The sequence below is a fragment of the Sycon ciliatum genome, chromosome 1, assembly GCF_964019385.1.
Source record: "Sycon ciliatum chromosome 1, ocSycCili1.1, whole genome shotgun sequence".
NCBI classification, from domain to species: Eukaryota; Metazoa; Porifera; class Calcarea; order Leucosolenida; family Sycettidae; genus Sycon; species Sycon ciliatum.
Genome location: NC_088643.1, coordinates 26,660,989 through 26,678,740, shown reverse-complemented (window position 1 = coordinate 26,678,740; position 17,752 = coordinate 26,660,989). Strand labels below are relative to the sequence as shown.

At 47.6% G+C, this 17,752-nt stretch overlaps 2 protein-coding genes across 3 annotated transcripts in view; one reads left to right on the top strand and one right to left on the bottom strand.

Moving 5' to 3' along the window:
• LOC135820868 (cellular tumor antigen p53-like) overlaps nucleotides 1-2,809 on the bottom strand; it is a 9,813-nt gene extending 7,004 nt beyond the window's left edge. The window contains exons 1-4 of one of the 2 annotated variants that reach the window (XM_065333915.1): nucleotides 2,574-2,809; nucleotides 2,206-2,366; nucleotides 1,053-1,359; nucleotides 414-462 (exon numbers count right to left, since the gene is read on the bottom strand). In XM_065333915.1, the coding sequence (XP_065189987.1) occupies nucleotides 414-462; nucleotides 1,053-1,359; nucleotides 2,206-2,366; nucleotides 2,574-2,581 (525 nt within the window). In that variant the 5' untranslated portion in view covers nucleotides 2,582-2,809. The remainder of the gene's footprint in view (nucleotides 1-413; nucleotides 463-1,052; nucleotides 1,360-2,205; nucleotides 2,367-2,573) is intronic. The other variant, XM_065333923.1, reaches the window with a different exon arrangement.
• Nucleotides 2,810-6,572: 3,763 nt separating this feature from the next.
• The window catches only part of LOC135825140 (putative sodium/calcium exchanger 7), a 36,391-nt gene continuing 25,211 nt past the window's right edge, over nucleotides 6,573-17,752 (top strand). The window contains exons 1-9 of the mRNA XM_065337898.1: nucleotides 6,573-6,596; nucleotides 9,167-9,550; nucleotides 10,218-10,280; nucleotides 11,082-11,126; nucleotides 11,775-11,826; nucleotides 12,685-12,751; nucleotides 14,366-14,410; nucleotides 16,806-16,846; nucleotides 17,431-17,510. Coding sequence (XP_065193970.1) covers nucleotides 6,573-6,596; nucleotides 9,167-9,550; nucleotides 10,218-10,280; nucleotides 11,082-11,126; nucleotides 11,775-11,826; nucleotides 12,685-12,751; nucleotides 14,366-14,410; nucleotides 16,806-16,846; nucleotides 17,431-17,510 — 801 coding nt within the window. The remainder of the gene's footprint in view (nucleotides 6,597-9,166; nucleotides 9,551-10,217; nucleotides 10,281-11,081; nucleotides 11,127-11,774; nucleotides 11,827-12,684; nucleotides 12,752-14,365; nucleotides 14,411-16,805; nucleotides 16,847-17,430; nucleotides 17,511-17,752) is intronic.

Below are 17,752 nucleotides of genomic sequence, written 5' to 3'. Positions count from 1 at the left end.
TATGAAAACAGTGAGTTGTCGCCGGCACGACAGGCCTTTTGGGCAGCGCTGGCGCTTGTCTTTTCGGCTGAATCTGAAGAAGGACTTTCAAGTTGTACGGTATATCCTGTTGCAATCTGCGTACAGAGATCTGTAGATGTCAAGCATGGTCAACAGTTGCACAGTTGCACAGTTGCACAGTTGCACAGTTGCACTCACCACGTGTCACGCATGCATACTGTATGCAGAGTAGAGTGCACTGCTTTCGCTAAAATTCAACGTTTCTCAGTATTTGGCAATGGCGCAGTCTAACACGTTGCGTGCTCCGTTAGTATTCGGTTTCAAGGATAACAAACCAGACATGTCATTTGTGAAACTTTTCACCGTTCAACATACAAAGCAACAGAGGTAAATAGAAGATTTCCGTAGCTCACCTTTGCTTCGCTGAACTTAACACTCAAAGTATTGTGCTGAGCGAAATTGCTGCAAACAAAACACATGCACATACACACACACACACACACACACACACACACACACACACACACACACACACACACATATATACACACACAGGTACGTATATCATCATACAGCCCATACCCAAATTTGACATCATGTCAGAACTTCCAAGATGGAAGGCTGTTGGCTTCAACCACTAGCCGCTAGCGCTGAAGCTAACGGCCTCTGCATATTCGACTATTCGTATCACCTCAAATTATCGGATATGGAGAGGGCTGCTGCAAAAAGGGCAATAGCCCGTGGGATATCCCAAGTAAGGATCATATGACGGCGGTTATTGCTCATATTCTGATGACCTACAATATAGTGCAATGGCCGCTGATTGATTGATCTCTATGACAACACTACAACTCGTACTACAACACGTAGGTATATGTACAAGGAGAGCCCGCTTTCGCCAGTTTCTGTAATGGTCAACTTTCTTTCCTGAGTGATCAGTGTTTGTCTGTAGAGAGTCGTAGAGTTGTAGAGACGTTATGTCGTTATCATTGCAGTCATTACAGTCATGTTCCCGGCGTAAGACCGTAGACTATGGACCAAACTGTACTTACAACAGCGATGGTAGGTATGGTGTGAAGGCCGCTGCGGGCTCGACTGGTGTCTGTGTCACGGATCTCTGACAAGTAGAACTTGCCGATGTGACTCCCGGTCCGGTCGTCAGTGGACTTGTTGTAAGCGATGACAAGCGAGGTGTGTGCACAGGACCCGGTGCATGCTGTGACATTGCTACACTGCCTCCTCCTGCAGCAGCCGTGTTCAACTGCAACGAAGTATGGCTGTGTGCCGTTTGTTGATGATGATGATGATGATGCTGCTGCTGGCCTGGTCCCATGTTCAGCAGTGCTGAGAATGTCTCAGCTGCACATGTACACACACCCATGTACCACGCACACACACACACACACACACACACACACACACACACACACACACACACACACACACATACACACACACACACACACACACACACGGTGGCACACACAATCATACATGATCACCGGGGTGAAATTCCAGCCACGGTCAGAACCGCAATAGGAACATGCCTCCACCGCTATACAGGCTGCTGTAATACCGTGAAAGCCCGAGAATACGCCCACCGCCCAGCCACAACGCCCACTACCGTGTACGTGCCCTTTTGCCGGGTGTCAATACTCTTGCCCCATTTTCTAGCGCACCTCTGTGTAAACGCCCATGGACGAGAGCACAGGCCCAGTACACAGTGCAGTGCATGCACAGGCCCAGTACACAGTGCAGTGCATGCACAGGCCCAGTACACAGTGCAGTGCATGCACAGGCCCAGTACACAGTGCAGTGCATGCATAGCTCCAGGTGCACTGTAGTATATCTATAGTATACGGTACACTGTACTAGCCTGGCTTGTACGCACCTGTGATTTGTTAGCGTTCTTACTTGATCTTGTTCGAATTTCAGACTGATTCAAAGTTGAACCATCATACATGGCAATAGCGGCATAGGGCCATCGTGGACAGGAAACATTATGTGCATGCGCTAAAGTGTGCTTATCACTCCAGGGAATATGGTAATCAGTATCGACCCAAATGCCATTTACAGAACAACTGCAATTATTTACATGTGAATTACTTGTGAGCAGCATTGAAAATGCATAGTAAGTTGCTGCTTCAGCTACTAATACTATCAGATCCATTGAGTGTATCGAGTACATGACATTGTATTGCCTACCATCGGCACCAGAGGCAGAAGTTAGAAAATTCAGTGACAGTTGATGATGCTGTCTTTGCTCCTGCTGCTGCTGCTGCTGCTGTTGCAGGTCGGTGGGCATTTGGTCATCGCTTCCTGTGCCTGGGGCACTGCCCGCACCGAAAAAGTAATTTTTGTTCCCGCTGTGCACACACAGGCATAACCATTGGTACAAAGCCATGATGACTTAGTCAGTATCGCATGCATCGCATGATGTGAAGTACATCAACTATCTCATAACTATCTGTTGGATGCAACTAAAATTGCTCATGGAGCGTCTCGATTACTGTGGAAATACATTGTAGTAATTCTTCCTCAGCTTCTCTCAGCGCGCTATGTCCAGCACTCACCCAGACATTTCGTTAGTCCGCTCGGAAGGAATAACACCTCTTCCGCGCCAAGAAGTTAGCTGCTATGATGTTATCATGGCCGAGTGCTAGCTACAGGGAGGATAACTGATTTTGTTTGCTGCGATGCAGTAGTGGCAATAGCAACTAGTGCCAACATGTCATGCCACCTCTATCTCATTGTACAACTGTTGCACAACGAAAGAAACGTCCGATAATCGTCGAAGCGGGTTTCAACGTGTCAGAACAAGCTGCTGGCACTTGTAAGTACATGTAGTTGTACTCGTACTCGGACTACTCGTAGTCTTTCTGCTTTTTTACTGCACTGCACATCATTCCACATGTCACATGACCATGTATGTGGCGTGGATTTGTATGTAACTGGTAATCCGTAAACAAGTTACATGATCACAAGTCAGTGAACATGGTGAAGTGCTGTGCAAAATGTCATGAAGTCACATGTTACGTAGCTGTGCATTTTACTTTGTACTTAGTTTGTAGTCCAGGTAGATCTACTACTACTAGTAGTAGCACTACAGTGCTGGCAACTGAAATCCGACCCCCTTGCCGGGGCGCCGCGCCGGCAAGGGGGTCGGATTTCAGTTGCCAGCACTACACTTATAGTACTGTAGCCTGTACTGACATTGACAAGTGACAGTACACTCAGACGTCTCTTATCCGGGCACCTTGGGACAGGGCACTGCCCGTATCTCAGTGCCCGTATCTCAGATTTGCCCGTATCTCAGGATAACTCATCTACACTGTACCATGTATCATTATCATTTTTGAAGAAGTTTTTTTTGGTGCATATTGCACATGTTCAGGTTACAAAAATAATCCATGGATAAAAATGCATGGATTACACAGGTTGGCAGTGACAAATAAGCACTTGCGCATTCGGAAAAAAAGTTCAACCCCCCAAATTCGAAGCATTTTTGCCATAGGAACTCAAGCTGAGGGTGGCCGGTAGAGAGACGTGCTCGTATCTGAGGCGTCCGGATAAGAGGCGTTTGCGGAGTGTACCTGTATCTACTGACTACACAATGACCATGAATCATGATGACATGCTGCATTGGCTGTACAGCTCAGTACAGCCTGCAGGTCAGACCTCGCTACAGTCAGGCCTCGCTTATCCGGTCCTCTTTTATCCGGATCCCTCGCCATCCGGAAGAAAATCGCTGGTTGCCGATTTACATCATATGCCATGCATACATACAGTGTGTGTGTGTTCGATTATCCGGTTCCCTCGCCTATCCGGATATTTTTGTGGAAAACGGTTGTGTGCGGTTATGCGAGGTCTGACTGTATAACGTAATCTCTGGGGGATGGGGAAATTATGTTATAGCGAGGTTTATGTTATAGTGAGTTGGGCACACCAATATGCAATATGTATGTCAAAATGACACTCTTCACTTACTAATTACAACTGTACTGTTTTACATACAATGTACTTCGAAGTACAGGTATGATGATGCAAACTGGCAAAGATGTGTCACAGGCTTGTCGGCAAAGTCATGCAGAGCGTGTACGTGTACATGTGAAAAGATTAGGTGCATTTGACTTGCACATGTACATGTACGTAGGTTTACGTGTAGACATGTAGGGACCGAGCAGGGAGTACTAGTAGTAGAAGGCATTATCTGCCAAATTGGCAGATAATGCTCGAAAAGGTGGCAGATTCTGCTCGAAAAGCAGTGAAATTGGCAGAACCATACAAACCTTATGGCGGGCAATTCCTCGAATTCTGCTCCATTTCTTTATCCACATACCAAACATGCATGAAACTTACCAGAAAAAGTACCGAATTCTGCCAATTTTTCTGCCGGCATTATCCGCAAAGAGTACCCGGTATTTTTCTACTCCCTGCTTCCAAGGTGCACCGGTGGACAGCTCATATACATGTACATGTATCAGCCTCGAACTCGTCGCGAGAATCGCATGAATGCAGTGTAGATCTACCTAACCTAAGTCATTTTTAGACGACTTTTACGTTATGCCGAGGTCTCCGTGCGCCTGGGACCCAGCAAACAGTGCGTTATAACGAAAATTACGCTAGCGGATTATGTTATAGCGAGGACATTTTGTACAGAAGTGATGCGGTTTCGGCAGGGACATTCACATTTCGTACGTTATAGTGAGGTTTATGTTATAGCGGGGGTCGTTATGGCGAGGTCTGACCTGTACGAAGTGAACGGTTCTGGGGCGAACCCCAGAGTTCACCCCACAAATGTGCCGTTGTGAAACCTCTACTCTACTCTAGTACTAGTAGTGACCTGGTGACTAGAGACTGCATTTTCGTTGAATACATGAAAAGACAGAAACAAGCGTGCACGCGCGCTCGATTAGAGTAGGGGGGGGGGGGGGGGGGGGTGGGGGTGGTCTGTGTGCTTAGCACCCCCCCCCCCCCTCTCTCTCTCCCTTGCACATGTGTACTCCCTCTCCCTCTCCCATGCGGAGAGGTGGGCCACTGTCGTGGATAAGGAGTACTCCCCCCCCCCCCCCCCCCCCCCTGTGTTTTCCGGTACGTGCCGGTACGAGTGTGAGTGCCTCCAAGTTTGTTAGCTGATTTAGGCGGAACATTCTGGACTGCATTTCAGGCTCTCGCTACAGAACTGTCATGGTAACCTGGTTAGTTCATCACAGCTTCCGTATCGTGGCCACTGTAGCGGCTTGTGGCCTGGTACGGTCTTTACTGACTTTAGATTTATTGTATATTTGAGGAATTCCCAAAGACAAAGTCTAAATAATTGAAGGGAGTTCCATTATCTGTCACGACCTTGATTAGTACCCAGGCGCATGCGCCGGTGCCCTTCAAGGGGGGGGGGGTTCCGGGGGCCTCCCGGGAAAAATTTCAAAAAATGAAGCAAAATCCTGCATTTTGAGCGAAAAAAGGGGGTTCCGGGCACCCAGGAACCCATACGGGGCACTCGCCTGCCTGGGTACCGGTAGTTCAAATCGGTACGGTTTGCGCCGGGTGCATGGTTGCGATTGCCACTGTGCACTGCAATCATGTTGTTCTCCGCCTTCACCCAGACTTTGCAGGACAGGTCATCTCCCTTTTCACATCTCCGACAAACCGTAAGCCGGCGTATTCATCCTTTTAGTAGTTTTTACAGAGTTTGGGTTTGCCTCGCGTAGGTCTACCCGTCGACCAGGTGGAGGCGAGCCACACGACAGCAAAAGAAGTGCTCAGCGCTGCAGCGCCGAAAAATCAAGCGATGAAACCGTGCAGTTGTGTGACCAGGTGACCAGGTGACCATGGTGACTGCCTTTTACTTTTAGTTTTACTGCCATACTGCCACTGGATCAGTGGATGTCGAGATGGCTCGCGGCGAAGTGTCGTTGTATCACGTGCCCGAGAATGCTCGACGCCATTGCGGCTCCAGAGTGCAGACTCATGAACTCATAATCAGCCTTTGTACAAAAATAATGATTATCAAGTGTCATGACGTCAGATGATCAGTACCTGGCCTGGCACGTAACGTCGTTACCTGGTTACGTAAACACAGCCCTAGCCTAGGCAAATGTAGTAATCAGGTAATAGAGAGGTTCTGCAAAACGAAAATGTGTACGAACTTTCGCTCTACGTCACGAAGTGAGAAACTTCGCACGAACTTTCGCAACTTTGGACGCGAAACTTGCAGGGAACGCGAAATGAACTTTCGTAGGAAGTTTCGTGAGATTGGGTCATGTCGTACGTGCACTTGGCGCGTGCAAACTACGAAAATGTGCAGAACACAAAGTTCGTGCGAAAATTCGTACACATTTTCGCAAGGCCTGTCGCGAAACTTCGTTCGAATTTTCGTTGTGCAGAACCTCTCTAATGACGGCAAACACATCGATGATACGTTCCGTGCCCCGGAACTTTTCACTGCTCGAAAACGACGTATAAAATATCCGTAGCGCCTCCACGGATTTTGGCACGAAAAAAAATCGTACTCCGGAACCTCCCTACACGGCTGTTCGCGCACCACGGCTGTCAAGAAGCGGCAACTTAGAAAGATGGCGTCGGTTCGAGATGGCATGGTAACCGCGCACGTGCCGTGGTCCGTGACTTGCTCATGTATGCACGCAAATGCAAGTCACAAACTCACAAAGATCGTCTTTGCATTTGGAGAAAATATCTTCGACTCTCTTTGGAGGTTGGCGAGGTTTGCCTAATCTTTACTTGATTGCGATGCCGGTATGTCCTCTCAATAATTAGAACAAAGAGAGCTGATGATCGCTTCATTGCTGAGCAGAAGTAACAATCAACTCTCCTCATGTCCTCAGTGCCAAAGGCAGACGACTGCAATTCCACAACGAGCATTTCACGATGATGGAAACAATAATCGTGTACTAGTACACACTTGGACCATTTGGTCATCCCTATTCTAGCCGCTAGTCCGTCCAGCAAGCAGATATTGACTATTACAATAAGTACAACTGCGTGAACGAGGGCTCACGCAGCAAATTCAATTCAAGACGTGACTCCAGTCAAGAATTAGGGTCTTTACTCGAGAACTTCACAAATACAGGTCAAGGCACCCCACAAAACTGATAGATGGCACGAACGAAAGACAAATAGGCTAGACAAAGTGTCCCAAGTGATTGAAAACAGCAGATGTACCAAATAAGACAGCTACATGTGTCTAAACAACGATTCCCATACAGTACAGAGTAGTATCAGGCAGAATGAAAGCCTTGGAAGTGCACAAATACAGCCACGACCGCCACAAAAATTGGACGACCGCCACAAAAAAATTCTCATTGCTCTACCTCCTTGAAGGGTGAAAGTTACCAGTTATCCTATAGCGATGTCAGTTTATGCCTGTTGGAACCCCCCACAGCCCGCACGAAATACCTTTCAAATAATTCCAGGATGCAATTGCAGCTCCAGACAGGAGGAAGAAGAACACCGTGAAAAATAACGGCAACGATGCCCAAACTCTCGGGAAACGGCTGAAGTCTTCCTGAAGATGTTAACATTGAATAGCCATCGATTACCAGCGTGGTTTGGTGACTTTAGAACTGTTTTGAGACTTAGAACGAAGCGATATCTTAAATTTGATGGAATTGTTACCTGTCAAATGCGTGGGCGAGCAGGCCAGCTGACTGGTTATGCATGAACATGCATGAGCATGCATTGATTTTTCATGGTTCACGTGCAGAAAACTAAGTTGCCGCGATCCAAGTGCAGCTAACAGCCGTGGCACGGACATCTAACAATATGGAGTCGTTCGGTGCGATTTACGTAACGCGGTACAAACCTCCTGAATACGATTGGAGTTTGCGTTTTGGGATGAAACTCATGTCACTCTCCGTGTGGTTCCACGATTTCGCAAGTCAAACCAGGATTTATTATTTGAAAGCGCTCGAGCGAGATACTCAATATCCAGACAATTTGAGAGAGAAGGAAGGTAAAAGGAACTCCTGCCGTGGTCAACCAGCATCCTGACCTTTTCGAACCTCTCCAAGCTGTCCCTGGTAGTCTGGATATTGACGCACGCACTGATTTTCAGCTTCTCCTCGCCGGGATCACGGGTGAAACTTTCAAATTTGCCGATATGCACTCGAACAAACGCACAATTGGATCTACATCACAATTTCGGGGCTATCTGTGTGCTTGCTGCCTTTTTCAGCAATACCCCACATGTCTACTGGGCAGTTTCCACCAGGCCTCGGCCTCCTGGACTCAACAGCGACTCCAGCGCCATGCCATCTGTCCCCTAAATCGCATGAAAAGGTAGCTCAGCATCGAACGCACGGGACCTGAAGTTTGTGCACGGGACGTGATAAAACTTGGTGAAGATAGCCAGAAGATAGTCCTCTACCTGGGAAAACTGAAAGCTAGACTGGGAAAACTCCTGAAAGGGCTTCTTGACGCAGGCATGTCAACGATGAATCAAGGAACGAGCGAGAAAGAAGGCTTGACTTGTGCAACGCGGAACAAACTGTTCCTGAGACGAAGTTGGCCATGTGAGGTACCAGCGGAAAGCTAGTTTCAAGAGGAACACGGAATACCTGTTTTCCGGGTAAACCTGGCCTGGTAGCTTTCTAAATCGAGCGAAAACCACAGCGAAATCGGCTGCTGAGAATTTGAAAATTCAAATTTCCTTGCCGATCCAGCCCAATCGAGACTTTTGGCTGCCATCTTGTTAAATGTCCAAATTTCGCGAAAAAAAAACAGCCGTGCCTACTACTATTGTACTACTCCCTACTAACACTCACTGATTCAGTGCTCAGCCAAAAAAATCCGAGTGTCGGCCTCCTCTTCTTCCTCTACGGCTCTAGCTCTTACTACTAATTAAATTTTTGTAGTCTGTGTCTGTGATAAAGAGGGTGTTGCGTTTTTCACTGGAGATTCAGAAGATCAACAGTACACTGTACTAGTGATCAAGAGCATCGCATTTTTGTGAATAAAGTGGCCCTGCTGTCGTCGGCAGAAATCTACCTTGTTTCTGTTGTTGGATCAACAGAAGAACAAAAAACAATTTTCAAGTGCCAGATTTTTATTTCCTTTTGAAAATAGGTCACTGGCATGTTATTCGGTCGACGCTCACCATTGCGTCTGGGGAGATGGAGATGGCCCGGCGTTCTTGCAATGGTCTGCACAGTGCTTATTATGGGTGCAATGCGACCCCTCGCCACCGCTGGGTGAGGTGTTTAGTGAGCATGGTCCTCTGAGGAAATCACTCACTGGGAGAGCCTTGCTCTGGTTATCACCAGCATCGTCCTCATCAGCAGAAGCATTGGATTCTAGTCAAACGGAAGATGTTTCATTCATACCCGACTATCAGTATGCGCGTGATGGTTACTACCTGGACCCGGGTAGTAACAATACCAATGCAACCGTGAACTCCACAGCTGACTGTCGCCGCCCACTGCACCATCACGATGGGTATAACAGCACTTGTGACTACGTACAGGACATGTGTGGCGATGTGCCAGTGCTTTTTGACTACTTGAGCCTGGCAGCTTGCAGTCTGCCTCATGCCAAGGTGAGCTAGGGATAGGTGGCTCAGGCTTCCTAGAAAGGAATGTCCACGTGCATATGTGTAGTTCTGGCTGCGTAAGGTCATCACAGAACAATACGAGTATAGCCCTGGACACTGCGGAGACTGAGTTCCACTTCGGTGCAGTGTGGCTATGTGCTGTAAGTTCACTTGCCGGGGTTTTAGTTAACGGTAAGGCCCGCGGCACAGCAGTCGTGCCACCCAGTGTAAGAAGGGTGACACACACGCACGCGCGCACACACACACACACACACACACACACACGTAAGCATACACAGTTGTACGAGTACAGTTTGCAGAGTAGCACCGGGGCATGGGTGTCAGGTGCACTGTGACCTGAGCACATGCAAGCTTCACTACCATGAGTCATGACCATGTTATTGTAGGTGAGAGCAGGTACCACAACTGTTGCGTAACACCATGAGAGGTTGTATGCAAGACATGCTACCATGCTCTTGAAAGGCAGCAATAATGGTAATAATGTCGAATGTCCACAATTGAAGTTTTCGGATTGGTACATATACAATGAGAGTTGCACTACTGAGCATGAAGGAGTACCCATGGTACTTTGAAGTATAATGGTTGTCAGTGGTAGCACTGCTAGTACTGAGAATGAATCTGATTGCTGCTGTTTTGTTTTCTGGTTTTGCAGTGGTTTGCATACATCATCATGGCGCTATGGCTCTTTGTTCTTGTCTCACTTCTTGCAACCACGGTGAGGCAGTGTGTAGTGTGGGTTTGTCCTGTGACATCATCTTGTAGAGCTAAAGGTGCTTCTTGTGCAGTGTATACACGGTTGAAACGCGCCAATGATGCCCTTTGTTGGCAACAAACACGGGGGTTGAAATTGTGCCTTTTTGAGTGAATACGTTCCGGGCATTGTAAAAGGCTGAGTCCTGGTAATATACACTAGGGTGCATGATGAATAGCATTTCGCATGTGATTTCGCACAATGTGGGCCGGATTTTGTATAGGGTGAAAATTTGGAGTCGAGACGTAAACCATTGTCAGGACTTGTTTTGAGAATTACGCCATTTCCCGTAGCCAAGATGTTGCGATTTTGGTGGTAATTGCAAAAGGTGGCTCCTCCTAAAGTTCGAGCCTTTCTCTCTCTCTCTCCCTCTTTCTCTCTCGCTCGCTCTCTCTCTCTCTCTCTCTCTCTCTCTCTCTCTCTCTCTCTCTCTCTCTCTCTCTCTCTCTCTCTCTCTCTCTCTCTCTCTCTCTCTCTCTCTCTCTCTCTCTCTCTCTCTCTCTCTCTCTCTCTCTCTCTCTCTCTCTCTCTCTCTCTCTCTCTCTCTCTCTCTCTCTCTCTCTCTCTCTCTCTCTCTCTCTCTCTCTCTCTCTCTCTCTCTCTCTCTCTCTCTCTCGCTCGCTCGCTCTCTCTCTCTCTCTCTCTCTCGCTCGCTCGCTCTCTCTCTCTCTCTCTCTCTCTCTCTCTCTCTCTCTCTCTCTCTCTCTCTCTCTCTCGCTCTCTCCCTCGCGTGGGCTGTGTGTATACATGCTTGTTTGTGTTTAGGCGGATTACTTTTTTGTACCTCCTCTCAATGTCCTCGCAGAAAAGGTGAGTGCTGGCGGATATTCTAAAATCTGCGTGTCATGAGATAAGGATGCAGCGAAAGAGATCCTTGTTTCGTGACACGTTGAGGTTAGCTTGCTGAGGTGCAACTGTAAATGTGTCCATAGCTGATTCTAATTTCTTTTCCTACTAGAAGTTGTGATATACATGCGTAGTACGGCTTTACGTGCAGCCAACCCTTCACCGACTTTCTTTACTTCTTTCCTGGACATAAATAAGATAGCAGAAACTTGCAGCAGTGGGGTGGGAGTGTATTTTCCTACACCTTTTCTGATATTGCTGACTTAGAACCAATGCAAAAAAAAGAAAAAGAACACATACACACGAAAGAGAAAGAAAAACAGCTTCATTCTCGAGTTCTCTACCGCCTGTGGGTAGGTGGAAGGGTTCAGTTCCAACAAAGAAAGTAGGCCACTGTGAAGCGAGGCAACCACGTTGGCGTGCGTCTGCTTTGCGCAGACTCGCACCGGACTACCCAGACCAGAATTGAATTTGGGTATATTTGGTTGTCCGAGACAGATTTTCACCGCTCGTTTTTGATTTGTGATTCACTCAGTAAACGTCACAATGTAAATTAAACGATTCCACGGATATGTGTTGCGGTGCTATGCTCTATCTTTGTGCTGTGAACAGTTGCAACTCACTCCGGCTGTTGCTGGCATTACTCTGCTGGCTGTCGGCAATGGTGAGTGCCTTTTTCTGATAACACTTGGTAGCTCATCCTTACATGACCATACGGACACTTCAGTAGCGCTCTCTCTTTCTGTGTGTGTGTGTGTGTGTGTGTTCTCTCTCTCTCTCTCTCTCTCTCTCTCTCTCTCTCTCTCTCTCTCTCTCTCTCTCTCTCTCTCTCTCTCTCTCTCTCTCTCTCTCTCTCTCTCTCTCTCTCTCTCTCTCTCTCTCTCTCTCTCTCTCTCTCTCTCTCTCTCTCTCTCTCTCTCTCTCTCTCTCTCTCTCTCTCTCTCTCTCTCTCTCTCGCTCATGAGCATAATGTGCGGATTGTGGCCATGTAGCCATGTAAACGAATAACTGGAGTTTGTACGTACTCATTATCCATTCGACGAAGCCGTGGGAAGAGATCATGTGTACAACTCTTTGTACAAAACAGTAGTGCTAGCATGCAGCAAACACGCGTGGTGTCAAGAAAGCGTACACCAACTTCGGAAATTCCGGCGGGAGAACTAGAAATTCCGCCTTCACTTTGGAATGGGCGGAATTGGATTCCGTGGATTCTGATGAAGAAATCTTTGTTATCGAATAGTGTGAGCATCGCGGGGAATTCTAGAATGGACGGAATTGTGTGTAATCGACCATGCGTGGCCGAATGTGAGAGGGAGGAGAGAGGGAGGAGAGAGGGATGAGAGAGGCAGGAGACAGGGATGAGAGAGGGAGGAGAGAGGGTTGAGAGAGGGAGGAGAGAGGGTTGAGAGAGGGATGAATGTACCTGTTCCATGCAGTATTCTCGCTGGTAGGCTTGTCAAACAATCTAAACACCATCTGATCCAAGATGTAAAGGAAAACGTCTTTTGTTCTGGTGTTTCAGGTGCTCCTGATGTGTTCACAGCATACGCTGCTATTCATGGTGCAGACGACTTCCCTCTTCAGCTATCGTAAGTCTTCCACCGTAGTGCTACAGGGCTCTTCATAACGCAATGAAGAAGAATGAATGAACGTGATCTGTTATGCTTCATCCAACGAAAATGTACAATGGCAGCACAATGACATTGTTGATGCGGTTTATTTAGTTGGTTGTGATTATTATTGTATAATAATCACAACATTTTGCTGCCTATCAAATTCAATCAATCTAAGCCTTAGCAAAACACCTGGATGTGTGTGTGGGGGGGGGGGGGGCAGTGTGAAGCCAAGACATGCGTGTGTGTGCGTGTGCGCGCGTGCGCGCTCGTGCTTGCATTGGTGTATTTGTGCCAGCAGCTGTGGTAAAGGACAGCTGCCATAGCTTGAAGTGGCACACATTACATTTTTTTGCGTGCAGTATTTAGTTTTTAGTTTACCGTCACTTGTTTGTGTTGAAGTGCCCCTCTCTCTCTCACTAGCTAGAGAATAGGTGTGGGGTAGTACGACATGACGTAGTGTGACAGTTGATATACATATAGCTCCATACAAGGCGTCGCACCTCTTTACTACATGTACTCAAGTATAACTTAACGTGTACTTGGAGTAGCCTTGCAGTTATCACCTGTATGTATCTGTCACCCGTATGTTCTCACCTCTACACACTGGGCTTAGTTCTCAGCTCATACACTGCTCAGTAGCCAAAAGGGCAGGGCTTCCTTTTTGACTGATAAGCGAGCAAGCGTGAAATTCGAGTCGCAGCAATAGAACTTTGCTCCACCTTTTCTGTCATAGCCTGTATGTTTTATGTGTATGTCATCACCAATAAATACAATACAATACCTGTATGTGTATCACCTGTTTGTCGTTGCCTGTATGTTACCACCTAGTACCTGTATGTTATCTGTTCCCTCTATATGTACCACTTGTGTGTGTGTTTCACCTTGCCGCACTGCAATGATAATGCTGGTTATGGTCTCAGGCGTGGTTCACTAGAAACCTGTTCACTAGCTCGTCACACTAGCTAGTTCGATTGATGGGTGGTGCACTTATGCCAGATAGTGATTGGGTCTGTTGCTATCGGACTATCGGGCTCAACTACTTGAATGTGTACTGTTGTGTCTGCCGCCTGTGTTGGTTTCAAGTTGGGTAAACCTGTTGAGAGTTGTACATGTACTATATCTTGTGTAGTCAATGGTGCCAGTGAAACCTATCAGGTCTATACACGGATCTATTACCCCACACCAGTGGTCGCAAGTATTACTTTCACTGGAGACGTGGGTGAAAGCAGCTGGACCTCGGAGCGGGTAGCCTGAATCAACCATTCCTTTTTTGCACCTTGTCCTCACCCACTCACTACTTTGCGCTGTGAGCCGATAGGGGTGTCAGCCATTGGACGCATCTTTCCAAGATTCATTCTGAATCACTTTCTCTCTCTCCCCTTCTGGGGATACCCATGTGACTAGCTTCTGACAGTGAGTAAATGTGTGTGTGTGTGTTTGTGTGTTTGTGTGTGTGTGTGTGTGTGTGTGTATTTGTGTGTGTTTGTGTGTGTGTGTGTGTGTGCGTGTGCGTGCACACGCGTGTGTATGCGCGCGCGTGTCTGTGTGCACGTGTTTGTACACACAATGTTATTTATTCTATCACAGAGCTCTGCTGGGTGCGTCAATCTTCATTTCGACCGTTGTCCTTGGGTAAGTGTGCCCTATAGTTTGTACAAGTGTAGTTAACACGCATGCACTCGCTATTGCAGACCAATGGAGAGCACACATCATATGGAGGATTCATGGAGTGCTGGGCAACCGAATCTGGCATGTGATAATCATGTAGGATAGTCCACGCACGAGGTGCAGCCCATGAAATGGGCACCCATGAACTGGGCGGAGTGTGGACAGCCTGTATGATAGTGTGTATGTATGTCCACGCACAAAGTGCAGCCCATGAGATGGGCGCCCATGAAATGGACGGAGTGTGGACGGCCCACGCACGAAGTGCAATGCCCGTTAGGAGGCAGGAGTGTGGGAGTATGAGTGTGATGGCCGAAGGCCGTGATAATTGCCAGATGAGAGGAGATAGCTGGCCCAGCACTCCTATTTATTTTCGTCTTGTATGAATTATGATACCTGTGTTGAATCAAGGATATCAATATTATTCATAGATGGGAAGAGGTGGGTGGGTGAGAAAGGAACAAACCGGTGTTCTTCTCACGGCGCAAGCAAAGCAAATATGAAGTAGCAATGTGGCCAGCGCGAAGTATGGTGTATGCGTTACGGGCTCAAGCTCCGATGTGTGCTGCAGCCGCATATGGCTGGTTGGCTGGCGAATTCAGGTGAGTTCCGGTGTACGCATGTTACATGCCACCGCAGCGTGCATGTGCGTGTTACTTGACATGCATCAATGAATAGCGTGGGATCTGCGGGCTCTTTGGAAGCCGCTGGAGCGCGTGTGAAGTGGTGGCTTGTGCAATGTGTTAACCTACATTACCGCAAGCTCTAATGTGCTAATAATGAAATGAAGGATGTAACGTTCTTGAAAATTCGGAGGCTCCACTGCAGCCAATTAATCACCTCTTAAAATTATCACCACCACAACCTCAGTCTTATACTGCGATTTCAATTATAGTTACAGGTCTGCCCTCGTTAGTAGACAACTCCAACGTTTGTGTCTTGTAACAAGTATTATCTACTATCCGGACGTGAATGTACGTGTTTCAGGCGTCAGGGGATTTTTGATCATTGTCTAGTAATGCAGTTTGTCTTGTAACCCCGTTGTTGTGCTAACCAGGGTAGACCTGTATGTACACTAAAAAGAATAGTGACCCCAGGATTGACCCCTGCGGGATGCCAGAATAAGTGGGCTGGGCAGCCGCTACGATAGTGAACAGAGCAGTTTGCCGCAATGCCAAAGGCAGCCATCTTAGCAATACGGCCTCTGTGCCACACGGTGTCGAAGGCTTTCGCCAGGTCAAGGAAGCACATGCCGGTATGTTCTCTTTGATGTCGAGACTGCGTAATGTCTTGGATGAGGTGGACTGTGTATTTCAGTATAATAATAAAAACCCAGGTGCAGAGCTGTTGAGTCTCCTTACCGGAAACCAGACTGCATTCTATGCACGCATGGGGTATATCCTTAACGCAGAAGCTGGTCATTCGCAGCATCCGCAATATCAAGAGGCGTAGTGGCGGAACTTTGGTCAGGCCGTGTGATTGCTGCTGGACGAAAGCACAACGGCGATGCAGGTTTACAAAGAGTTGTTAGAAATGAGTGTAGTGATGGACGCTGACTGTCGGTGAGAGAGTAGTAATTGACTGGGCGTACTCCTTATGGGCTAGACGTGATGGCGATTTTGCTATATTTCTCTCACGTTTGTACTGTGTGGCATTTGCCGGCGTAGGGTATTTCTTATAGACGCTGTAGAGGTCATGCTTTCTCTGCGCTGGCTGCCCTGAGCACTGATGTCATCCATGGCGGATCCCGGCGAGAAGAGCGGCTTCGGTTGTTAGTGGATGATTGGTGATTGCGTTGAGAAGAACAGACTGAGAGGGAAGAGTCGAGAACAGACAAGAAGTTAGAAACAGTGGTGTCGATATCAAGGCCGCATAAGAGGTCCCTCCAGTGAGTTGAGGCTATTTCGGTTTTTCAATATTGGGGCACGCAGTAGAACCTGGGCATTCTCCACGTGTATTCAAGAATTATTTCAAAACGAAACTCCTAAACCCAACCCAAACGGAAAGCGTTTTCATTTTGAAAAACAAACAAACAATTGGTAACCCTGGACGCGGCCTGTAATATTTTATAATTGTTTTTCACAAACAAGGCCGGTCTAGGCAGGTCGAGGTAGAGTGCTCAATGCACGGATGTGCAGGGCAGTATACACACACACAACAGAGGCGAAACACGTGAATGCTGCTGTCTGATGATTGCTGAAATGCGTGAAACTTAAAGTTACAGCTTCACAGCCTTCGTCTCTGTTGTGTGTGTAATTGTTTTTCATGTACTTGTCGTAGGTGATACGCACATATTCTACGTCACTAATTGAGGGCTATCTTGTGTACCCGGTTTACCCTGTATGTGTGCCTGCCTATTCAGATCTGTTATGCTGGTTGCAGAAGTATCTGCCAAAACAGTTAGTAAGTGATCTACAATACACATGTTGCCTTTTTGGGAGGTTAATTTCATTGTGCAGCATCGTTCGGCATTATGTTAAACTTGACAGCGCCAGTGCTTCAGTAATACACTGCTCTGGAGTATCGATGTGTGCTTTTCTGGTGTGCTGTCTCTGTGTGCCGTTCCTGTGTGGTGCTGCTGTGTGCCGTTCCTGTGTGGTGCTGCTGTGTGCCGTTCCTGTGTGGTGCTGCTGTGTGGTGTTCCTGTGTGGTGTTCCTGTGTGGTGCTGCTGTGTGCCGTTCCTGTGTGGTGCTGCTGTGTGGTGTTCCTGTGTGGTGTTGCTGTGTGGTGCTGCTGTGTGGTGTTCTTGATGAGAATGATCACAACAATTTGATTTCTGATCATATCGTACTCTGTGGCTGCTCAGTAGATGGCATCACATGCATGCAACTGCATGTCCGGATAGTGTTATTTGTTGAAACAATGGTTGTCCCCCAAGCTGTTCGTGTAGCCCATTCATGGCTGTCCGGGCGTATTATGAATGTCTCCCCGTGCAGTGAAAGCAATCACACGCTGTATGTTCTCATTGCTATGCTGTTTCTTCTAGAGCGTGTGGACATGATCCGTGACATCTTGGTGTACATGGTGGTGGTTGCAACTGTCGTAGGCGTATCCTGCGATTCCAAGGTACAGTTTAATCAGTGCTGTCAGTATACATACCGGTACATGTACTGTGGTATCTCGCAATTCCAACCGCCTCTCTGATCAAGCAAAGTAGTCTGATCTGTGACAAGGACCACTCTGCATTCGGGCTTATGGAGGAAAATTCGGGGCCTAGTTCGGGGCATGGTTGGAATGGCGAGGTGGCCGGTTCACTTTCAGTGAGGTTCCGCTGACCTACAGTGTAGTGTGTTAGACTGCAGTCCTAT